The sequence below is a fragment of the Sciurus vulgaris genome (genome assembly GCF_902686455.1).
Source record: "Sciurus vulgaris genome assembly, chromosome: 3".
NCBI classification, from domain to species: Eukaryota; Metazoa; Chordata; class Mammalia; order Rodentia; family Sciuridae; genus Sciurus; species Sciurus vulgaris.
In genome coordinates, this window is record NC_136463.1 from 123,279,273 (window position 1) to 123,305,586 (window position 26,314).

Sequence of the window (26,314 nt, forward strand, 5' to 3'; positions counted from 1 at the left end):
AAAAAAAAAAAAAGCAATTACATATTAATCAGATTCTCAAAATAGATATTCAATAAGAAAAGGAACTGAATCATCAGGGCACATTAGAGAGTTAACTCAGCAGCTGACCCAGCAGCCTGTAAGCAATAAATACTTTAAATGATAGTATAGGTATAATGATCATTTTTTTTTTAAAATTCTGATAAATCAATGATTACTTATACAGGGCTGTTAGAATAAAAAAGAGATAAACATATTTCCACACTTTTATTGTTCATGCTATTATCAACCATATATACATTACCTATAAATCAAAGATTTTTCAGCCTGCTACAGAATAAATAACTGTCATAAACATAATGATAAACATTATCATTATGTGGGTTTTTCATGATGGGATAGTTTGGTTATTTAAATTTATTTGGGTGATAGCAAATTCTTACATTCTGATTATTTTACATATGACTTTAAAGTTGCTGACCTGGTTAAATTGTAATAATCACATTCAGGTAAATATATTCTTTATGCTCTTTTACAGCATTAGCTTCAATTTCTCTAAAAGAGTAATTCATATTTGCACATGAAGTTCAGTAATCTTTGGTCTTGTAGATTTTTCAGTCACTATGCCATCTTGGAGATATGTTACTTATTAAAGTTCCAAGATGATATCTATAAACCAAAATGATATTCATATTCTATAGAAGGCAATTCTCAAGAAGCAACACTAGCAAAGGAAGAATGGCCCTAGAATATGATTTCCCTTCATATTACTTTACATTCTGATTCAAATAACAACTGAGGATGCCAATCTTAAACACAAGTTAAGAAATGCTGAGTACACACCTTCATAGTCTCTTGCTTCATTTAGATGCAGGGAAAACATAAATGGACTCTCAGGATGCTTAGGGTCAATACCAGTGAATATAAACTGCAGTTTATCACCTGAAAAAAAAAAAAGATTATTTATTATGAAAATATTTTGGGGGAAACCAAAGCTTTCAATGGAGATAAGTTTTCCTAACCCTTTCTCTCATCAGTGTATGAACTACTAAGTATATGGAAATACTTAAAAATCGTTTCCAAATATAGAAGTTAAAAATTAGTTCTAAAATACATTTTAGCTTAAGTACGATGCTTAAGAAGAAAGTTTAAGTAGTTTTTAATTTCAATGATATGCAATTACATATTTTTTGATGCCTGCACCAAAGTACTTGGTGTTTCTATGAATTTTCGATGCCTGTACCAAAAAATAGGTAAATTGGATATCATTGAAATTAATAGTTTTTGTCCTCCGAAGGACACTATCAAGAAAATGAAAAGATATCACATAAAATGGAAGAAAATATTGGTAAATCATACAACCAGTAAGTCTTGAACACACAATATGTATTTTAAAATTCCTACAACTGAACAATAAAAAACAGACTCAAATAGATAATTGTATGCTAGTGTTCACAGCAGCATCATTTATAGTAGCCCAAAGTGGAAACAACCAAGTGACTCCCAATAGATGAGTGAATAAACAAAATTTAGTATAATCATGCTATGAATATTGCCCTGGGATAAAAAGAAATAAAGCTTTGATACATACTACAACATGGATAAGCCCTGAAAACATAATTCTAGGAGAAATAAGCCAGACACAAAAGGACAAGTATTGTATGATTTCATTTATATAAAAGCTAGAATAGACAAATTCATAGAAACAAAGTAGATTAGAGGTTATCAGGGACTGGGGGAAGGAAGAATAGGAAGTTATTACTTAAAGATACAAAGCTTCTGTTTAGGATGATAAAAATTTTTTGAAATAGTTAATGGTTGGTGATGGTTGCACAATATTGTGAATATAATTAAATTACTAAATTGTACATTTAAAAATGGTTAAAATGGCAAACTTTATGTTATACACGTATTTTACTAGGATAAAAAAGCATTGTTGGGAGATCCATGCCAATCCAAACAGGCTTGGGGCCAACCAATGGTATATTAGAGAAAGGTTATATTTCCAGTTGCTCTGTAGCTCAGGATTCAAGCAGTGGAAACACTATTTCTCAGAAAGGTGATAGGAATCTACTGGAACACTACAGGTTCATAGGGGAGAGAGGTTGCTAGGCTAATAAAGCCAGACAAGAGACAATGCACCTTACTCCACACACAAAAATTAACCACGCTTGAACTTTAGCCATACTTTACTACAAAAAACAGAAGAGAGAAAACCCCAAACTAACAACGAGGTTCCAAGTAGGAATGGCTAGGGGTGGTCCCTCAGGTCTAGCTAATTGGACATACACTCTTAAAACACCAACAGAATTAACACAAAGGCTGTGGACACCAAACTTATGAGGAGTCTCAATTTAGATCATGCTAGAATACTTTGGCAAGAGAATGCTCACATTCCACAGAGTGGAAAAGAAATCCATCTCAATAGATGTATAAAACCTAATGCAGGAATACAGAAAATATTTTTAAAAAAAGATGCTATGATACCTCTTAAAGTTTATAATTCACCAGCAATTGTTCTGCCAAAAATTGAAGTGGATGAAATACCAGCTAAAGAATTCAAAAGAATGAGTATAAAAATGATCAATGAATTCCATGAGAACACAGAAAAACGACCAAATGAACTAAGGAAGTCAGTACAGGATATAAACGAGAAGTTCAATAAGGAGACAGAAATATTAAAAAAGAACCAAACAGAAATCTTGGAAATGAAACATGTAATAAACTATATAAAATGTTCAATTCAAAGTCTTAGACTATGCTGAAGACAGAATCTCAGAGCTAGAAGATGAAGAGGGTAACCTTGAATATTTATTGGTCTAACAATATTGAATATAAAAGGTCTCAACTCTCCAATTAAAAGATAAGAGCCAGAGATCCAGCGTAGATCCAGTGCTGCGTTCCGCATGGTTCCCCATCTACCAGTGTGTGGCAGCCTTCATCTCGGGACACCTCTGCCACCATCTTGGATTACTTTTACCACCACTGCTGCCATTTTTAGTTGGGGAAGCTTCCATCTTGGGACACAGGCCAGAGACTAGAAGCTCATTATCAAGGTACCTACAGGTTAGCCACTGCTGTCACCACCAACTAGAGACATGGTCTCTTCCATCTAGGGATAACAACCAGGACCTGAAAGATCATCACCAAGGGCCCTGCAGGCTTGGTTACATCTGAGGTATCCTTGCTAGGTATGCTAATAGACACCATCTTGCTGCAGAGCAGGAGAAAGACTTGCAAGGGTTGGTAGGTGGGAAAGGGGGATAAGGGCATCTTGATCCCAATTTGTCCAGCCAACCAGTCCAGCACCCACGGGGATCCCAGAGACAACTTGGGCAGCACTTGCTGGGACCTGACATCAACCTGGTCCATGACTATCTAACATCAACCTGGTCCATGACTATCTACCCAACATGGCACCCACTAATCGCCTGGTCCAGCCAGTTTGGCAATTAACAGGGCCCTCTGGCTCCTCAATTCCTAACCTCCCAACCACCCCTAAGCCACCAACCCAGCCTAGTGCAGCTATGAGGCTGGTCCACAGTTCTCAATGCCTGGTCCAGATTTGCCCAATACAGAATAGCATTCTGAGACAGGAGTACAGGTCCAGGCACTCAGCCTCTGGGGAGAGAGTTTTCTTATTGGGAAGTCGAAAGGGCAGGGGCAGGAGAGATACACTTTAGAGACTAAATTAGAGACCAGGAATTGTGGGGTCCACAAGTGAGGGACGAGGCTAAGACCAGATTCCTGCATCACATAAGTGGACCCCAAAGGAGAGTCCCAGGATGCAGTATTCCAGAGGGACTGGCAATTGCTATACCCTGTCTCCAGGAGTCCCGCCTCCAAGTCTTATTCTCCCACCTTAGTCACTTTCATCATCCTGAGGGTGGAGTTACCAGCAAACTGCAGACAACCCCACCTATTAGAAGAAAAGGGAAGCAGAGAAGATATTGAACTCCAATGGAAACGATCGTTTAATTTTCCATCAAAACTTTTTTCCCCTATTTTTTTCTTTTTTCATTTCCCGCTCTCACATCCCCAACATCTTTGAAATCAAGCACTTTTCATGCATCAGGTTACTGAGGACTGGTAGGTTTGAATAGTATATTATAGTTTTGTTGTAGATTCTTTTTATTTTTTTACTTACTCTATTTTCCTTATTTATCTATTTCCTCAGAGTCTCTTTCTCCCTTTTTTCCTGCTAACAACCAACTTCTTTTGATTCCTCTTTCACTCTTCCTATGATCTAGTACCTCTATATTCTCACTTCTTACCTCACTAACATCACATCCTACATCCCTCGTCCATTCTTTCCTTGTCCACCATTAGAAATTGTAGACCTTATTGCAAACTTATTGTTCACATTTTAGATAATAACTGAACACATCATCTCTGTTTATTACAATACTGATAATGTCTTAATAGGGGCTATTTGGTTTAAGGCTGCATATTGTTTGAATTGGGCATTGCATTAATATTGATCTCCCCCTTAAAGGCAAGATATTGGAAATCTGCAAGTACACCATAAATCTATAGGGGGGAAACTGTAATACTGTGGATCCCCAAGGTTAGAGGAGAAGACACACAAATAACATAAAAAAAAAAAAAAAGGGAAAAGGCGACACAAACAAACCAAGAGACTAGATTAATAGAATCCATTGACAGGAAGGTAGAAGAAATATCAAAAAAGGAGTTTAGAATGTACATAATTAAAATGACCTGTGAAGTAAATGATGATATGAGAGAGCAAATGAGGGCAACAAAACATGACTTCAATAAAGAGTTAAAAGAGCAAATGTAGGAAGGCAAAAGATTATTTCAATAAAGAGAGATTCTGAAAAAAAAAATCCTTGAAATGAAGGAATAATAAACCAAGTTAAAAACTCTAGAAAGTATCACCAACAGACTAGATCGCTTGGAAGACAGAACCTCAGATAATGAAGACAAAAATAGTTAATCTTGAAAATAAAGCTGACTACCCACAGGAGATGGTAAGAAATATTGAACAGATGCTCCTATAATTATGGAATAACATGAAAAGACCAAATTTAAGAATTGTTGGGATAGAGAAAGACACAGATAAAAATTGAAGGAATGTACAATCTACTCAATGAAATAATATCAGAAAATTTCCCAAACCTGAAGAATGAAATGGAAAATCAAATACAAGAGGCTTACAGGACACCAAATGTAAAAGAATTACAACAGATTCACACTAAGGCATAAGGCATATTATAATGAAAATACCCAGCAAATAAAATAAAGATAGAATTTTAAAGGCATCAAGAGAAAAGTATCAGATTACATATAGGGATAAATCAATTCAGCTATCAGTTAATTTCTCAGCCCAGACCCTAAAAGCTAGTAGGTCCTTGAACAATATGCACCAAGCTCTGAAAGAAAATGGATGGCAACCAAGAATCTTATATTCAGCAAAACTAACCTTCAGATTTGATGAAGAAATAAAAACCTTCCATGATAAACAAAAGTTAAAAGAATTTACAAATAGCCTACACTACAGAACATTCTCAGCAAAATATTCCACGAGAAAATGAAAAACAACAATGAAAGTCAGCAAAGGGAGGAACTACACTAAAGGAAAAGCCAATCAAAAGAAAAAACAAAGGCAAGTTAAAAACCAAAAACAAAAGTATACTTGCACATTGCTGGTGGGACTGCAAATTGGTGCAAGCGCTCTGGAAAACAGTATGAAGATTTCTCAGACAACTTGGAATGGAACTACTACCTTTTGACCCAGCTATCCCACTCCTTGGTCTATACCCAAACAACTTAAAATCAGCATACTGTGGTGATGCAACCACATCAATGTTTATAGCAGCTCAAGTCATAATAGCTAAATTGTGGAACCAACATAGATGCCCTTCAATAGATGAATGGATAAAAAAACTGTGTTATATAGACACAATAGAATATTACTCAGCCATAAAGAAAAAAAAATAAAATCACGATATTTATAGGTAAAGGGATGGAGTTGGAGAATATAATGCCAAGCAAGATAAGCCAATCCCAAAAACACAAAGAATGTTTTCTCTGATAAGTGAATGCTGATACATAATGGGGGGGAGGCAAGGGAAGAATGGAGAAACTTTAGATTATGCAGAGGGAAATGAGGGGAGGGGAGGGGACAGGGGTTGGGAAAGATGATGGAATGAGACAGATATCATTACCCTATATACATATATGAATGCACAAATGGTGTGACTCTACATCATGTACAACCAGAGAAATGAAAAATTGTACTCCATTTGTGTACAATGAATCAAAATGCATTCTGTTGTCATGTATAACCAAATAGAACAAGCAATTAAAAAAAAAGATACGGTCAGGAAGAATGGATTAAAAAACATTAATGGGAAGAGACCCACAAGTTGAAAGTGAATGGACGAAATTAATATACCATGCAAATGAAGCCCCAAAACAAGTGGTAGTAACTACTCACATATTCAACAAAGCAACCTTTAAGAGATTAGAGACAAAATAATCCACTTCATATTGGTAAAGGGAACAATCCAACAAGAAGATGTAACAATAATAAATATCCCCAAAATGTTGGTGTACCTTATTACATAAAACAGACACTATTTGAATTAAAGATTCAGACAGACCCCAGTATAATAATATAGGGTGATTTCAACAAATCTTTCTCAACAATAGATAGGCTATACAGACATAAACTCAGGAAAGACTCTTCAGACATAAAAAATATAAATCAAATGGAATTAACAGATATTTGTAGACTATTTCATCCCCAAACAGCCAAATATACTTTCTTCTCATCTGCTCATGGATCCTTCTCCAAAACAGACTATATTTTAGGTCACAAAGTTATTCTTAGCAAATACAAAAAACAAAACAAAATATAATTCCTTCCACTTTATCTGATCATAATGGAATGAAATTATAAATCATGCTAAGAAAAACCTATTGGAACTACATAAATACATGAAGATTAAACAATACACTTTTGAATGATGATGGGTGATATTAGAAATCAGGGAGAAAAATTAAAAATTCTTAGAATCAAACAAGAAGAGTATGACACAACATATCTCCGGGACATTATGAAGTTGGTTCAAAAGGGGAAGTTTATAATTATGAGTGCCTATGTAAGAAAATCAGAAAGATCCCAAATGAAAAAACCTGATGTTGCAACTCAAAGTCCTTGAAAACCAAGAAAAAAACAATTTCTAAACAGAAGAAAGAAAATAATTAAGATCAGAGCCAAAATCAATGAAACAGAAAATATAAAAATACAAAGAATCAATATAATGAATAAATGGTTTCCTTAAAAGATAGCAAGATTGATAAAACCTCAGTAAAACTAACAAAGAGAATGAGTAAAGACCCAAATTAATATAATTAGAGATGAAAAAGGAGAAATCACCCCAGATACCACAGAAATCTGGGAATACTTTGAAAGTTTACACTCCAATAAATTAGAAAAAGAAATTAATACATTTTCAGACACGTTTGACCTGTCAAAATTAATCGAGAACATAAAAATCCTAAATAGACTAATATAGCAATGAGATAGAAACAGTAATAAAAAGTTTTCCAACAAAGAAAAGCCCTAAACCAGATAGATTCTCAGCTGAATTCTTCAGAGCTTTAAAGAACTAATACCAATGCTCTTCAAATTAGTCCATTAAATAGAAAATGATACAGCACTTCCAAATTCATTCCATAAGGCCAGTATTATCTCATACCAAAACCAGATAAAAGGATACATTAAGGAAAGAAAACGACAGACCCAATATCCCTGATGAACTTAGATGCAAAAATCCTTAATGAAATATTAGCAAATTGTGTTCAAGAGCATATTAAGAAGATTGTACATCATGACCAAGTTAGTTTTATCCCAGGGTTGTAAGAATGGTTAAATAACTTAAATCAATAAATGTAATTCACCAAGCAAATACAATTAAGGAAAAAAATCAAGTAGTCATTTCAACAGATGAAAAAAAAAAAAAAAAAAAAGCCTTTGTAAAAAGCTTAGCACCCGTTCACAATTGGGGAAAAAAAAAAAAAAAAAAAAAAAACCAACCTGAAGAAACTAGGGATAGAAAGAACTTACCTCAACATCATAAAGGCTCTTTAGGATAAAAACAAAGCCAACATAATAGTGAATGGGGAAAAACTGAAACCATTTCCTTTAAAACCCAGAACAAGACACTCTCACTATTCCTATTCAATATAATTCTTTTTTGGGGGGGAGGGATGCATTTTAAATTTGTTGATTTTTATTTATTGATCCTTTATAGTTATACATGACAGTAGAATCCACTTTAGCATAATTATAAAAGCATGGAATACATTTTGTTCTAATTCAGTCCTAGTACCTCTCCTTCCCCTTCATTCCCCTAACCCCCTGTTCCCTTCCCTCTAATGATCTTTCTGCCATTTACTCAGTTATTTTTTTAAATTACTTTCTTGTCAATATAGTTCTTGAAATCCTAGCTAGAGCAATTAAGCGAGAGAAGAAACTTAAACAGGAACAAATAGAAAAAGAAGTCAAGTTATCTTTGCTTGCTGATAACATGATCCTATATCTAGAAGACCCAAGAACTCTACTAGACTTCAAGAGCTGATAAATTCAGCAAGTAGCAGTTGACAAAATTAACATATAAACATCAATAGCTTTTCTATATATTAACAATAACTATGCAGAGAAAGATATCAGGAAATCAATTCCACTCAACAATAGCCTTGAAAAAATAATAAAATATGTAGGAATAAATCTAACCAAAGAGGTGGAAGACCTCTACAATGAAAACCAACACTGAAGAAAGAAACTGAAGAAGCTGTAAGAAGATGGAAAGACTTCCCACATTCGTGGATAGGCAGAATTAGCACTGTTAAAATGGTCATAACACCAAATGCAATATATAGAATATACAGATTCAATGCAGACCCCATTAAAACACCAATGATATTCTTCACAGAAGCAGAAAAAATGATCCTAAAATTTATTTGGAAGAACAAAAGACCAGCCAGGTGCAGTGGTGCACGCCTGTAACCCCAGCATCTTGGGAGGCTGGGACAGGAGGATCGTGAGTTCAAAGTTAGCCTCAGCAATGGCAAGGTGCAAAGCAACTCAGTGAGAACTGTCTCTAAATAAATACAAAATAGGGCTGGGGCTCAGTGCTTGAGTGCCTGAGTTCAATCCCTAGCATCCCCAGCAAAACAAAAACAAATACAGAAACAAAACAGACACAGAGACCAATGGCACAGAATAGAAGACACAAAGACAAACTTATAGTCATCTGATCCTCCACAAAGGTGCCAAAAATACATGTTGGAGAAAAGACAGTCTTTGTAAAAACTGGTGCAGGAAAAATTGGTTATTCATATGTGGGAGAATAAACTAGATCCTAACTCTCACCCTGTACAAAAGTCAACTCAAAATAGATCAAAGATGTAGAAATTACATTAGAAACTATGCAACTCCTAGAAGAAAACAGGGTCAACACTCTAACATGTAGGCACAGACAATGACTTTTTCAATAGGATTCCTCTAAAGCTCAGGAAATAATGCCAAAAGTTAATAAATGGAACAAGATCAAATTTAAAAAGCTTTTGAACAGCACATGAAACAATTAAGAATGTGAAGAGAGAACCTAGTCTTCTGACAGAGGATTAATATCCAGTATGGATAAAAAAAAACCCTTAACACCAAAAAATCAAATAACCCAGTTAATAAATGGGAAAATGAACTTAAGTGACACTTCTCAAAGAAAAAAAGAAATACATATGTCTAACAAAAACATGAAAAAATGTTCAACATCTTTAGCAATTAGGGAAATCAAAGCAAAACGACCACTCACTCCAGTTAGAATGGGAGCCATCAAGAATACAAACAATAATGAATGCTGGAGAGGATGTGGAGAAAAAGTAGTACTTTTACATTGCTGGTGGAACTATAAATTAGTACAAGGACTATAAATTAGTGTAAGTGCTATGGAAACCAGCATGGAAGTTCCTAAAAACAGTAGAAATGGAACAACCATATGACCCAGTTATATTACTTCTCGGTGTTTATCCTAAAGAAATACAAGTCAGCATACTATAGCCACACATGCCTACCCATGTTTATAGCAGCAAAATACAAAATAGTCAAAGAAGGTGTCTGCCAATGGATGAATGGCTGAAGAAAATGTGGCCTATGTACATGATGGAGTTTTATTCAGCAAGAATGAATCTATGTTATTTGCAGGAAAATGGATGAACATTAAGTTAAGCAAAATAAGCCAAACTAAGAAAATCAAAGGTCATGTGCTTTCTTTCCTATGTGGAAACTAGAGAGGAAAAAAGGAAAAAGTGGTGGAAATCAAAGGGAGATCAGTGGATAGAGGAAGGGAACCAGGCATTGGGAGGAGGGGAGGAAAAGGGTTACTACTAGGGAATAATATTGGTCAAATTATAGTGTGATATTGTGTGTATGAATATGTAACAACAAATCTCACCATTTTGTACAACTACAATGCCTCAATAAAAAAAATAAGGAAAAAAGAAAAAACAAGCATTGTCAAATTTAATTTGAAACTTAGTTAAATAGACTTAAATTTGATTTCCAAAAGACCTTCAAATGTCCCCAAAGGAGTAAATGCCTGGCAGAAGTTCAAGACAGCTGCCATAAAATATAAATTCACATGTATTTTTTTTTTCTATAGTATAACAAATTAGGAAATTTCATTAAAAAATTTTTTAATGATAAATACCCTTCAGAATCTTCAAAAATACTGTCTTTAAAATAAAATAATTATGTCAGTACACCACATTTTTAAACTGTTAATAGTAATGGGAAGAATGCATGCCAAGGAAGAAACATTTCACAAGGTGCTCAGTTAGGCAAAATGAAGGATTTGTTTTTTCTTCCTCTGAGAATATAAGGGGGAAAAAAAAAAAAAAGCTGGTGTTTTTCCTATTCTTTTACTCAACAATCAAACAGAACTCTTCTGTGGACATATGTGTGGAGGAATCTACACCCAACCCTTGCACCAAGCAATCAATCAGTTCTGCAGAGGACACCACCCAGCTGGTTGTCCCCTAATCAATTCAAGGTTGAACTGAATAGACTGAATAGGATTGTCCCCCTATTCAATTCAAATACTATCTATTTGGAGACTGCCTGTTGCCACAATCCCCTCCTGTTCAATTAATTTGCTTGAGCAGCAAACAGAACTCCAGAAAACACTTTATGCACTTACCACTTTATTACGAGGGATATTACAATAAAAAGAGATGAGAGATTTATAGGGCAAGGTTCAGAAGGGGCCTGGAGCTTCTATGCCCTCTCCTGTGCACCACCATCCAGGAAACTCTTCATGTGCAGCTGTCTCAAAGGTTCCAGACCCAATCTTTTTATGGAAGCTTCATTATATAGGAATGACTGATTAAATCACTGGTCATGGATGATCAACAAACCCAACCCCCACCCCCTCATCCCTCTTCAGAGGTTGGAGGGTAGAGCTGAAAGTCCCAACCCTTTAATCCTGCCTTTGTCTTTTAGATGATCAGCCACCATCCTGAAGCTATCAAGAGGCTGCCAGACCAGTCAAGACAACAGGATACAAAAAGACATTTATTACTTTAGTGATTCCAAGGATTTTAGGAACTGTATGTCAGAAAATTGGGAGAAAGATCAAAGAGCTATCTCATCATATCACACTTCCTTAAAACATTATTTCCTGACTTTGATATGCTATGATAAAGTTCTATTTAAAATCTAAAAATAATTTTAAAGGTTTAAAACAGGTTGGTTAAAAACAAACTAAACAAAACAAAAAAGCACCCCAGGAAGACAGTGACTAAAGTTCAGAGCTGAACCTTTTATTTTCATCAAACCAAAAGGTTATTAGTTTTTTTTTATTAAAAACTCACTCCACCTGATGGAAAAACAAGACTAATAGGTACATGGGTAAAGGACTCAAATAAAATAAAACTAGTGAACAAACAGAAAAAAATGCCATCTATTTCTTCATTAAAGAAATGCCCTTTTTTTAAAAAAAAAAGTTCTATTTGCAATGTATAAAACTACTCCCTGCCCTTTCCTTTGCAGCCATTTTCCCTGCCTCCCTTTCACTTTTTCTCTCCTTCTCATTTTCTCATGCTTTAATTAAAGACAATTATCATTTTTCTTCTAGGACTTTTGTTTTTCTTAAATGCTATATTTTTGAGCTCACAATTTTGATACTACATACCTAGGTTAATGATATTTGATCAGTTCTTTTTATCCAACTCTAGAGTTATTTTTGAACATCTGTTACATTGCAATGGAGATAACATTACAAGGCCTTTTGTGTTAAATATAAGCACACATAAAAATTAAAATTTAAAAAAATGGATCCAAATACTTTTAATTCGCATGATTTAAAAAGGTTCAATTTAAATTGGGTAAACTAATAGAAGTAAAATGTCTTTAAAATTAACTCAGAAGTCTCTAGGTGGTCAAACTAATAAAATGTTGATGTTTATAAAATGTCTAACATCAATTTTTCTAGGACTTTTCTTCAACAGGAAAGGGACAGCAAATACTGTTTGCACTTGTCTGACATCTTGTTTTTTTTTTTTTTACACTTGTCGATATCTTGTTTTTTTTTTACAATAAGATGAGTGAATTAGAGTTGACATGTATGGGATTACTTAAACATGTTTGTTAGAGACATTTAATTAATTTACAAAGTTATTCCATGGAGTAACATACTTAATAACATTATTCTTTGTATATTAAATGTGTTCATATTTTCTAGGTATATAAGCCTTTAAAGCAGAAAATTTATCAAGCTGCTATTCTCCAAATTAAACTTGTCTGTAATGGTAAACCTATCATTTAATGTTCCATATAGGACCTGTCATTAATAGGGTATATGTAAAATTTGTTAAATGTATTTCTAAAAGTTATTGAAAGCCTGATTTATTTAAAAGTTAAACATGAAAGCATTTTGCCACTTTGCCACACAAAAGGAAACTTAAACGCTCTCTCAGCCTTTCTTTAATTCATGTTTTAGATATAATGGTAAATTGTGTTAACTAATGTTCATATAGACTCAGGAGTCAACATATGTAAACTTCTTAAAATAACATTTAAGAAAGAGTGTAATGCGCAGTAGCAAAAATGGGACATAAGTGACTGAGATTGGGGTCTCTGATGACCTCATGGCTGTGGCATGCCTGGTGCCTGGGAGTGCTGCTGTGCAGGGGCACAAGATGCCTAACTGCTGTGGCAGTACATTGATCTCAGGCACACAGCTCTTGGGCAGGAAGGAATTCTTTTGCTAGATAACCAGTGTTTCATCAGCTCCCTTCTCTGGTTCCTGCCCACCTAACAGTAACTTTGAACAGTGGACTTCCTTAAGAGCTACACAGAGCTCCTAACATTGCACTTTGCAGCTCTGAAAAAAGTTATGTTAATGTCCAATGTCCTAGTCTCTGTAACTTTCCTGAAAACAAGGAATAATGCTTACATACATATATAAAGATTGCTGACATAACTCTTTAGATCTGCATTTCCATCAGAGAACAGAGCTCCATCTGATCTCAGATTAATCTTCAAAATCTGTGTTTATAAACCTTTATTTTCTAATACTTCTCTGCCCCTCACTGAACTTGAGAATTTGGTCATGCTGGCCATGGCAAAAGAGGAAAAATTAGCTTCAGGATTAGAACATTTTACCTAAGACTTGTGAAAAGCACCCCTTTACCTAAGATAAGGCTCTGCCTCACAACCCTGCTACACATTAGAATGGCTCCAAAGTAAGTCAGACTTGAATTCATTTAAAGTTGTGTTCAAAAGTTTGATGTTTGTTGTAAAGATTACTGTAATCTCAAATGGGATATAACTCAGCCAAAATTCAAGATAGCTATTGCACAAACTGAATGTTTTACTGTTGGTGATTCCATTTTGTATTTTCCTTGTAAACTCTGTTGCCTGATTAATATTTTGCAGAAGTACAACATAGATTAACTTGAAAAGCCATCACCTATAGGACAGATAATGTAGACCCCAATTAGATAAAAGGGGGCAAATAACTGTAAAGTTATAGACATTGAAGCTAAAGCCCAGTACTCTTACTTTGTGACTGGTGAGACCGACTTGCTTCATGGTTAACATCAAACTTAGAGATTGAGATTAAATACAGAGGTCAAGAAAAGTCCATATTTAGGTCTTGCCCTCAAAGTCAGCCTGAACCCAGGGAACAAGAGGACTTCTCTAAGGAAGTTTGCAATTCTGGGTCACACAATTTCCTGATCAAGGAGATTGATGAGGCCACTAGAGGAAAAGCCACTCAGTGCACCTGCTGCAGAGGAGGGTTAAGGAAAAAGGGAGACATCCCTGGTGCTTTCAAGGGAAGCCACCTCATCGAGGAGACCCTGACTAACCAATGACACTAATGGAGCTAAGAAGCTGCTCTTAAGATCTCTGAGTGACCCCTGTTGAACTCAGCTGACTCTTTAACAGACAGGAACAGGTCACTTTGACCAACTTGATCTTAAACACCTAGCAAAACAGTTAAAACCAAAATATAGCCATTCTTGGGTATTTAAAAGAAATAATACTTAAATGTAACTTAAGATGTACACTTGTGTTAGCCCACTAGAATAAAGACTAAAAGCTACAAAAGAGAGATTCTTAGGCAAATGTGCCTGATACCTATCAAAAGAAACTGCCAGAGTCAGAAGTTTTAGTCAGTTTAAGGCCTACAGACACAGTAGGCTTAATCTATGTTTGCTAGTAACAGAAGTATAGAGATCTCTACTAAATGTTGTGTTTACATTCCTGATAACCTGGACAATGTTAAAGTTCCCAAATAAAGGCCTTATCCTCTCCAGCCTTTGCTAGGACTTGTTATGGGAACAACTTCTCAGTTCTTCCACCCCCTGGTGAGGAATTATTGACTTCTGTCATCTTTATGATAAGCATTGGGATGTTCCAGATTCTGCAACATTTATATTATATCAATCTCATTTCAGTACTCATGTCTTTTTGTTCTTCTCTCATAGAAGCACCCATCCCCAGATGCCTTTACAACCTGCTCTTCCCCAACCAGATTCTACCATGGACCCCTCAATTGACCCGATTTCTAAAAAGGGAACTCCAAATTGCTTGCCCCATGCTGCCCCCTTCCAGCTTGAAGAAGCCAGATTGGTCATCATCCCCTTTCCCTACCACAGTGAAGGAGTTCCTAAAATTAGAGGGGTGAATGAAGTCAGAATTGGGGACAGGCAGTTAGTGTAGAAATAAGGGATCAGTCAAATTGAGGAAATGAAGTCCATGAAAACCATCTGCCTTTGGAAGTCTGGAAGGAGAATGGACTTTTTACATCTCACCTGCAAAATCAGCCCCAGTCACTTAGGCAGGAAGGAGACAGAAGTCTTTGGAAAGAACTGGAGAACAAAAGATGTTCTCATAAAAACAGAAACGGGGGAATATAATGTATAAAGCTGCTCCCCTGCCCTTTCTGTTGCAGCCATTTTCCCCACCTCCCAACCACTTGTCAATCTGTGAACATCCTAGCTAGCTATTGGTTCATCAGTCAGCTTGCAAGTATCCTTCTCCATTATTGGTCCCCTGTTAGCCTGGTGGAATTCAACTGCTTTATGGTAGCTACCCTGCCATCTTTTCTCATCCTTTTGTCTCTTCTCCTCATTTTCTCTATCCTCCTGGCTTTCACACTCTCTCTAGTGCACACCCTTTCTCTTTCCCTTTCTTTTCCTCTCATTTTCTCTCTTACCCTGCAGGGAGACACTCTGTTTGCTTAATAAACTCCCTTATGTGATTTCCCGTGTCCGGCGTGGTTTCCGTGGAATCCCTTACACTATTCATGTCTAGTTAGCTGACAAAACAATAACAAAAGCTTTTTAGAAACAATTCTGGTGATAAGAGAAAAATTCTGAGATGTCCTCAATTTGATTTTAAGTGCCAGAGGACTGGGGGAAGATACTCAGTTAACCAATTACGGGTCAAGGCTCATTCACATTCTTGAATGTATGTTACAACTTTACCTCAGTCCCCATCACAACCCTCTAGGTGTCAACACCTCAGTAGAACCCCAACCAATCTAAAAGCAGTAATTACTTTTCCTTACAAACCATCCTATCCTAAACCTCCATCCCCTTTTCATAATCCCTTCCCTCTTAACTATAGCCAAGAATGTAGGTTCAACATAAACAACTTACACCTTCTTCCCTAAATTTTCATGATTAGAAAATGCTCTTGGATCTGGCCTGGTATCTGTTGCTATAGGAACTTGTTTCAAGATGGGTCCTTTCTTTCTGGCTAGCATCTGTAACTGTTTGATAAATTCTTTTATTTCAGGGATTTCTTGGTCTCAAGAGTTTTGGTTTCGCACTGGCAAGAATATAATGAAATGGGTTTTCTAGGACATTATAGATAGATAGGCATAAAAGAATTAACAAAGCAGGTCTGAGATGGGTCTCCTCAAAACCTTGGAAAGCCCTGCTTGCCAGGTGGGACCTTGGTTGGTGTCTTGGGTCTCCTATCACCCAGGTGTGATAATTTACTTGGACTTGCAAAAGAAGACAACAAAGTCAGCAAAGGAAAACGATGTGTGGAATAAAGTTCAAGGAAACCCAGACACAGCTTCCAGAGTCTCTAATGAGTTTCCAGTAGACAATACTTTATCACATGTAATATCACAACTTGATGCTTGAAGGAATTAAGTGTGTCCTGTGTGATTCTCTTGGGAAAGGATTCTGGACATCATGTGCTTAGTTTCCCCCTAGATTGCACCGTGTGCCTTTTTTTCTGTGCTGACACTATTTTATTTCCTATTGCTTCAATCAATCTTAGCCTTGAGCACAATTCTGTAACAGCAGTTCTCCCTTATCTGTGTTTCAGTTACCTACAATCAACAAAGTTCCAAAAACATTAAATGGAAAATCAGAAATAAACATCACATAAGTTTAAAATTTGCACTGTTCTGAGTAGTGTGATGAATCTCATTCCATCCCAGTGTCTACCTAGGACATGAGAAATCCCTTTGTCCAGCATAACTATATACAACACCTGCCTCATTATGGTCATTTAGCAGATTTACTGTCACACTACTGCAGTACTTATGTTCAAACAATCTGTATTTCCCCTAAAGACACCAAAGTCCAAAAATAATGATGGTGGTAATTTGGATATGCCACAAGAAGCCAAGGATATACTAATTCCATTAAGTGAAAAGGCAAAGTATCTCCTAGATATATAGGTACAGGAAAAATATGGTAAATAAAGGATTCAGTACTAGCTGCAGTTTCAGGTATCAACTGGGCATCTTGGACAGTAAATCCTCTACTCTGTGGCTAAGGGAGGACCATTATATATGCTAAGTCCTAGAGAATCACTAAACCTAAGGGTGATCTTGGGGAGAACCAAAACAATAGGCATTGTCATAGAGTAGCGATATATACATGTAGCAGTCATAAAAATATTCATGTGCTTTAAGTCAGTAATTCCTCTCTGGGAAATAATTTCATGGAAATTATATAAGAAATTGGGGAAGACTACGTTTGCTATAGTATTTCTAAAATGGAAAAGCTGGGAAAATCCAAATGCTATTAGAAGCAATGTATTTGTTAAGCAATCAATAAAAGATGGAATAAATTGTGCTACATTAATAGAACAGATGATTATATCACCATTTTAAAATGACCAATTTGGGGGCTATAGAAACAAATTGTATTTTTCCCCTATTTTCTAAAAAGTTAATAATGTCATTATTTTAATTTAAAATATTTTTAAAATTCTCCTTTACTTAAGATGTTGGTTTGGATATGAGGTGTTCCCCAAAAGCTCCCACATTAATGCCAAGAATGTTTAGAGGTGAAATGATTGGATTGTGAGAGCTGTAACCTAATTAGCCCATCCTAGTTTGAATGACTGGAATGGTAACTATGAGCAGGTGGGGTATGGTTGGAGGAAGTAGGTCACTGGGGATGTGCCCTGGCAGGGTGAGTCTTCTCTATGGCCCCTTCCCCTCCTTCTCTCTGTGTCCCAATCACCTTGAGCTGAGCAGCTTTCCTTCACTGCCCCTTCCATCTTGATGTGGGGCCTCACTTTGGGCCCAGAGCAATGGAGTTAATGGATTGAGACCTCTGATACCATGAACCAAAATAAACTTTTCCTCCTTTAAGTTATTCTTGTTGGGTATTTTGGCTACAAAGGTGCAAAAGCTGACTAAAACAATATAGTTTCTCTAATCTCCTATATTTTACTTATATTAATATACTCACCATAAATTTTTCTAATTTCTAGTCCCAGTCGATCTTTATACAAATCTGCTGATTTCTGTAGTCTTTTCAATCTCTCTTCATTAGCTTTGTTAGCACTAGAAATAGCTATAATTAAAAAAAAAAATGTTTCAATATATTTTTGTTGTTTTTATTTCTGTTTGCATTACTGGGGACTGAACATGCACTAAGCTATATCTCCAGTCCTCTTTTATTTTAACACACTAAGTTACTCTGGCTAGCCTCAAACTTGTGATCCTCCGGCTTCAGCCTTCTGAGTAATTGGGATTACAGGAATGCACCATGGTACTTAGCTTGTATCACATATTTTAAATAACAATGCTCATTCAATTAATTTTAAGAAATTTGAAAACAAATATAAAAATGATGCAAAACTAATAAATCTGCTTAAACTTATTCACTTACTATCTTCTGATAGTATAAAAGGAGTTTCTATTCATTCAAGATTAGAGGACAAATTGCTTGAGATGCAGGTAATTAGGTCAGGGATTTGTATGGCTAACAAAGAAATAGGCTTCTTTTATCTACTTTGGTTTTTCAAGATAGCTAAGGATATACTAATAGCTTCATGGGGAAGAAGAAACTATTCTATTCCTTTAGGTATAACTATTTCTCATGAGAAAACAGCCTTATTTCATGCTAATTACAATTTTTAATTTTAAGTTAGCACAATAATCCCTAAGTAATACTTGGCAGATAAAAAAATAATTTCACGATTTAGTCTTAGATAGAACTCTACAAGAAAAAACATTAACAAAACAAACTTGTTACTTCCAAGAGATTTGAAGAATTGATTGCTTAGTTTGTGGGCAAGCAAGGCTCCTTTCTAAGTGAAGAAAAGGTAGTACAGGACAGGATTTTAGACAGGCTATGCAGCATAACAAAGTGCATACATTATCTGGCAGAGAACTTATGGTCAATAAATATTTGTTGCATAAATCACACGAAGGCCTCTCTATAGCAAATCTTACTTAGTGACACTGTCTCCCACTCTGCTTAATTAAACCCTCACATCAATGTCATCATTACTCTGGTTATAACAAATTGCAAGACAAAGACTTTCAAGTAAAACAAAAGATAATAAAATTCATTTAACTTTCCTGATACCTTACAGAGGTGAGCAGATGGCTACGTCCTCAGGTATATTATCCATTTCTAACAATGAAACAGAACAGGCAGGATGTACATAATTGTGAACCATTACCATTTTCAAAGTTAGACTAGTGTTTTAAATACGTTTATAACTGGAAACTTACTTTCTTTCTTCCTAAAATATTCTTCCTTAAGATCCTGGATTTTTGCAGTTAGTACTTCTAGTTCCTGCTTTTTGCCTTTTACTTCAGTGATCAACTTTAATAGGTTCTCCTTTTTTTCTTGAATGAGCTTATTCTGCCTGCAGATCTCTGCAAGAAGCACAAGGTATTAACAATAATATACATGCTTTGCTGTGTGACACACAGCTAAAACAATACAAAAAATTGACTTTCAAAAGATTAATGCCCCCAGCACCAGCAAAAAAAAAAAAAAAAAAAAAGCAAAAGATTAATGTCTTGATAAGCATCTCCTCATGATTCAAACATTTTAAGACAAAGGGAAAAAAAAACAATAAAAAAAACCCTAATGTATTCTTTCCTACTTGTCTTTGAAAACAAGAAATGGGGAGACAGAAATGCTTTTTAAAATGAGTACACCAAATTAAACAATGACACAGAAAATCAGAAGATCGTGATCCTTTCAGATCCCCATTCCAAGTAAGTACTTAAATAAAATCTACCACCAAAGACAACCAAACTCTAGAAAAAATTGCCTTGAAGAATCAGCTAGTACTTATGTTATATAAATTATTTGGAAACATACTAAAAAGATAGAAGGAAGGGAAGGAAGGAAGGAAGATAGGCAGGCAGGCAAATCTTACCAAATTGGCACAATTCAGAAACTAACTCAATAAAAGTAGCACTCTCCCACTATCCATAACCATAGAAACTAACTTCACTTGAAAACAGGTGTCAAAATGCTTAATAAAATAACATTAAAAATAATCTCCTAAGGGCAAATATATATATTAGAGAGACAGATGGATAGATAGAGACGGTGGAATATTAGGAAAATTCATCCCATAAGCAGGCATTTAAAAGATTATGCAAATTCAGTACACATTCCTGATACTGATTCCTTTTTCTTTTTTATTAAAAATCATAAATTTACATAGGGCAATGTTCTTTGATTCATTGTTATTTTTTTCCCTTTCCCCCCACCCCTCCCACCCCTCTTTTCCCTCTATACATTCCTTTCTTCCTCCATTCTTACCACCCTCCTTAACCCTAACCCTAAACCTAATCCTAACCCTAATGCTAACCCCTCCTACCCCCCATTATATGTCCTCATCCGCTTATCAGTGAGATCATTCGTCCTTTAGTTTTTTGAGATTGGCTTATCTCACTTAGCATGATATTCTCCAATTTCATCCATTTGCCTGCAAATGCCATAATTTTATCATTATTCACGGCAGAGTAATATTCCATTGTATATATATGCCACAGTTTCTTTATCCATTCATCAACTGAAGGGCATCTAGGTTGGTTCCACAATCTGGCTACGGTGAATTGAGCAGCTATGAACATTGATGTGGCTGTATCTCTGTAGTATGCTGATTTTAAGTCCTTTGGGTATAGGCCAAGGAGTGGGATAACTGGGTCAAACGGTGGTTCCATTCCAAGCTTTCTGAGGAATCTCCATACTGCTTTCCAGAGTGGCTGCACTAATTTGCAACCCCACCAGCAATGTATGAGTATACCTTTTTCCCCACATCCTCGCCAACACCTATTGTTGCTTGTGTTCTTCATAATCGCCATTCTAATTGGGGTGAGATGGAATCTTAGGGTAGTTTTGATTAGCATTTCTCTTATTACTCTAGATGTTGAACATTTTTTCATATATCTGTTGATTGCTTGTACATCTTCTTCTGTGAAGTGTCTGTTCATTTCCTTAGCCCTTTTGTTGATTGGGTTATTTGTATTCTTGGTGTAGAATTTTTTGAGTTCTTTATAGATTCTGGAAATTAACGCTCTATCTGAAGTATGAGTGGCAAAGATATTCTCCCACTCTGTAGGCTCTCTCTTCACATTACTGATAGCTTCCTTTGCTGAGAGAAAGCTTTTTAGTTTGAATCTATCCCAGTTGTTGATTCTTGCTTTTATTTCTTGTGCTATGGGAGTCCTGTTAAGGAAGTCTGATCCTAAGCCAACAAGTTGACGGTTTGGACCTACTTTTTCTTCTATAAGATGCAGGGTCTCTGGTCTGATTCCAAGGTCCTTGATCCATTTTGAGTTGAGTTTTGTGCAGGGTGAGAGATAGGTGTTTAATTTCATTCTGTTGCATACGGTTTTCCAGTTTTCCCAGCACAATTTGTTGAACAGGCTATCTCTTCTCCATTGCATATTTTTGGCCCCTTTGTCTAGTATGAGAAAATTGTATTTATTTGGGGTTTGTGTCCAATGTCCTCTATTCTGTACCATTGATCTACCTGTCTATTTTGGTACCAATACCATGCCGTTTTTGTTACTATTGCTTTGTAATAGAGTTGAAGATCTGCTATTGAGATACCCCCTTGCTTCGCTCTTTCTACTGAGGATTGCTTTAGCTATTCTGGGTTTCTTATTCTTCCAGATGAATTTCATAATTGCTTGCTCTATTTCTGTAAGGTACACCATTGGGATTTTAATTAGAATTGCATTGAATCTGTATAGCACTTTTGGTAGGATGGCCATTTTGACAATACTAATTCTGCCTATCCAAGAACATGGAAGATCTTTCCATCTTCTAAGATTTTCTTTAATTTCTTTCTTTAGTGTTCTGTAGTTCTCAATGTAGAGGTCTTTCACCTCTTTTGTGAGATTGATTCCCAACTATTTTATTTTTTTCGATGCTATTGTGAATGGGGTAGTTTTCCTAATTTCTCTTTCCAAAGATTCATCACTTATGTATAAAAATGTGTTGGATTTATAAGCATTGATCTTGTAACCTGCTACTTTACTGAATTCACTTATGAGTTCTAAGAGTTTCTGGTGGAATTTCCAGGTTCCTCTAAATATATAACCATGTCATCAGTAAACAGGGATAGTTTGAGTTCTTTTCCAATTTGTATCCCTTTAATTTCTTTGGTTTGTCTAATTGCTCTGGCTAGAGTCTTAAGAACAATGTTGAATAGAAATGGTGAAAGAGGGCATCCTTGCCTTGTTCCAGTTTTTAGGGGGAATGCTTTCAGTTTTTCACCATTTAGAATGATATTGGCCATGGGCTTAGCATAGATGGCCTTTACAATGTTAAGGAATGTTCCCACTACCCCGAGTTTTTCTAGTGTTTTGAGCATGAAGGGATGCTGTATTGTATCGAATGCTTTTTCTGCATCTATTGAAATAATCATGTGATTCTTAACTTTTAGTCTGTTGATATGGTGAATGACACTTACTGATTTCCGGATGTTGGACCAACCTTGCATCCCTGGGATAAAACCCACTTCATTGTGGTGCACTATCTTTTTAATATATTTTTGTATGCGATTTGCTAAAAATTTGTTGATAATTTTTGCGTCAATGTTCATTAAGGATATTGGTCTGAAATTTTCTTTCCTCGATGTGTCTCTGTCTGGTTTAGGTATCAGGGTGATATTGGCTTCACAGAATGAGTTTGGGAGGGTTCCCTCCTCTTCTATTTTATGGAATACTTTGAGAAGTATTGGAATGAGCTCTTCTTTAAAGGTTTTGTAGAACTCGGCTGAGAAGCCATCTGGTCCCGGACTTTTCTTTGTTGGTAGGCTTTTGATGACCTCTTCTATTTCACTGCTTGAAATTGAAGCAATTATTTAAGTTGTGTATGTCCTCCTTGTTCAGTTTAGGTAATTCATATGTCTCTAGAAACCTGTTGATGTCTTTGAGGTTTTCTGTTTTGTTGGAGTATAGATTTTCAAAATAGCTTCTAATTATGTTTTGGATTTCACTCGTGTCTGTTGTGATATTTCCTTGTTCATTCCGAATTTTAGTAATTGGAGTTTTCTCCCGCTTTCTCTTTGTTAGTGTGGCTAAGGGTTTATCAAGTTTGTTTATTTTTTCAAAGAACGAACTATTTATTTTGTTTATTTTTCCGATTGTTTCTCTTGTTTCAATTTCGTTGATTTCGGCTCTGATTTTAACTACTTCCTGTCTTCTACTACTTTGGTGTTGGTCTGCTCTTCTTTTTCTAGGGCTTTGAGCTGTAGTGTTGTCGTTTATTTGTTGATTTCTACTTCTTTTGTTGAATGCGCCCCATGAAATAAATCTTCCTCTAAGTACTGCTTTCATAGTGTCCCAGAGGTTTTGATATGATGTGTCTTTGTTCTCGTTTACTTATAAGAATTTTTTAATTTCCCTCCTGATGTCTTCTGCTATCCATTCATCATATAATAGTGTATTATTTTATAGCCAAGTATTGGAGAAGTTTCTGTTTTTTATTCTGTCATTTATTTCTAATTTCAATCCATTATGATCTGATAGAGTACAAGGTAGTATATCTTCTTGTATTTGCTAACAGTAGCTTTTTGGCATAAAACATGGTCTATTTTAGAGAAGGATCCATGTGCTGCTGAGAAGAAAGTGTATTCGTTCTTTGTTGGATAGTACATTCTATATGAGTCGGTTAAGTCTAAATTGTTGATTGTGTTATTGAGATCTATGGTTTCTTTATTCAATTTTTGTTTGGACGATCTATCCAGCGGTGAGAGAGGTGTGTTAAAATCGCCTCGTGTTGTGGTCTATTTTATTTCTGGAATTGAGAAGGATTTGTTTGATGTACATGGATGAGCCAATGTTCGGGGCATAGATATTTATGATTGTTGTCTTGCTGATTTATGCTTCCCTTAAGCAGTATGTAATGTCCTTCTTTATCCCTTCTGACTAGTTTTGGCTTGAAGTCCACGTTATCGGAAATGAGGATGGATACTCCAGCTTCTTTGCTGTGTCCGTGTGCATGGTATGTTTTTTCCCATCCTTTCACTTTTAGTCTGTTGGTATCTCTTTCTATGAGATGAGTCTCTTGCAGGCAGCATATTGTTGGATTTTTCTTTTTAATCCAATCTGCCAGTCTATGTCTTTTGATTGATGAGTTCAGGCCATTAACTTTCAGGGTTATTATTGTGATATGATTTGTATTCCCAGTTATTTGACTCATTTTTGTTTTTTTGACATGATTTGGTTTCTCCTTTATTTGGCTATTCCTTTAGGCTAGTTCCTCCCGTTGCTGATTTGCATCGTTGTTTTTCATCTCTTCCTCATGGAATATTTTGTTGAGAATATTCTGTAATGCCGGCTTTCTTTTTGTAAATTCCTTTAGCTTTTGTCTGATTCTTCAACTAGATACAGAAAGGCATTTCTTTAACATGATAGAAACAAAACAAAAACCTTTCAAATCCCATACTTGTAAAGAGAAACACTAAAAGCCATGTCTAAAAGGAACAAAAGTACCTGCTATTATTATTATTTAATGTTTTTCCTTAGAAGTTTCTGTCCAATACAAGATATATTTAGTTGGTAAAAGTATTGGAAAGGAAAAAATAACTTCATTATATGTAGACAATTAGCATCTATCTACAATATTTTAAACATCTATTGAAAGTTCATCAGAATTTGTGTTTTACCACAAAAATCAACAGCTTTCATAAATAACAATAATTAATGTACAAATGTCAAGTTTCGTTTATGCTAATAACTTTAATATTAGTTTTTGCTATTTCATGCTATTTTTCAGTACCAAAATACTGGCTCTCTATAGCTATTTGATACTGACAAGCACCTCATTTCCCTTTCTTGGCTTTAATCCCTCTAACTATCCCATGTCCTTGTCACTATCTCTACAAGCCCTCTTAGCTCTGTTAACCTCTTGGCTTTTATAAGCACCCAAACCCCTCCTACACATGTTAGGATAAAATAGGAACAAAGCCTGTACATTAAACTGGCCAGGACTATTTGCTGGGAAAAAGAATAACCCTGGCAGAGCTACTCCTTCCTTTCTTGGCTGGAAAACAAACACAACTGCTCTACTTGGGGCCTACTGCCGGGAGACAAAGGTCCCCAAAGTGCCAATCAGGAGGCTAAATAGGACAGGATGATACTAAAAGCCCAAGAACTCTAGGGTAGAAGGTAAGAGGTCAAAGAAATAAAGCCAGGAGAGCTCTATAATATGCTTCTATATACTTCTGAATTTCTGATTTAATTACTAACATTTAAATAAAATCTGAACATTTCAAAATACAATGCCATTAACCTGTAGTACTGCATTATACTAAATAATCCAAAATATCGGTATTGTCATTTAATTCCAGTATTATAATTACAAGTGAGTATGTGTTCCAAGGATAAGTGATTATAGGAAGCTGTTTTTTTTTTTAAGTTAAATAAATCCATCACAAAACTTCTAAGGACCTTAAATACCATGAATCTTCAAAAGGGAAATGGCACTATGACCTCTTTTCCAAATTGAACTAAGCATTCAATTCTTTGCTTGAGAAACATCTCTCAAGACCAGGAAGCAAGGAAGTCTCATTAACAGTGATAACAAACAACACATTCAAGAATAATCTAGATCAAGAAATATTTAGATTTTGTATGAAAAATACTATAACACTTATCTGAGACACATTTGACTTGGATAGCTGACATGACTCTTCATGCTTCTAAATATCATAAAGAAGCCAACATTTCCCAAATTCACTTCTTCATCTAACACAGTGCCAGTGGAACTGTGGGAGTGGGGGTGGGGCAAGGGACGATCTAACAAAATTAAATTTGTCTGACAATACACAGGTGAGAATAGTTAAGAAAATGTAAAGGGAAAATATCAAGGAAAGAAACCTGCCCTATCACATATAGTGTTTGTTGCTGAGACACAGTAGTGGGGTGCTAGGAAAAGAACTTACATAGAGTTCAGTAAAACAAAAAAGAAAACCTCAATTATTAGTTCTATTTAGGAAGTCAGTATGATAAAGGAAATATAAAATCAGTGATCAAGAGGTAGATTATTCCTTAAA

General features: G+C 35.6%; 1 protein-coding gene across 2 annotated transcripts in view; it reads right to left on the reverse strand.

Annotated features, from left to right (window-relative positions):
• The window catches only part of SPC25 (SPC25 component of NDC80 kinetochore complex), a 43,528-nt gene that overhangs the window by 11,071 nt on the left and 6,143 nt on the right, over window positions 1–26,314 (reverse strand). For both annotated transcript variants that reach the window (XM_079131900.1, XM_079131899.1), the window contains exons 4-6: window positions 19,515–19,661; window positions 18,241–18,345; window positions 823–921 (exon numbers count right to left, since the gene is read on the reverse strand). In XM_079131900.1, the coding sequence (XP_078988026.1) occupies window positions 823–921; window positions 18,241–18,345; window positions 19,515–19,661 (351 nt within the window). The remainder of the gene's footprint in view (window positions 1–822; window positions 922–18,240; window positions 18,346–19,514; window positions 19,662–26,314) is intronic.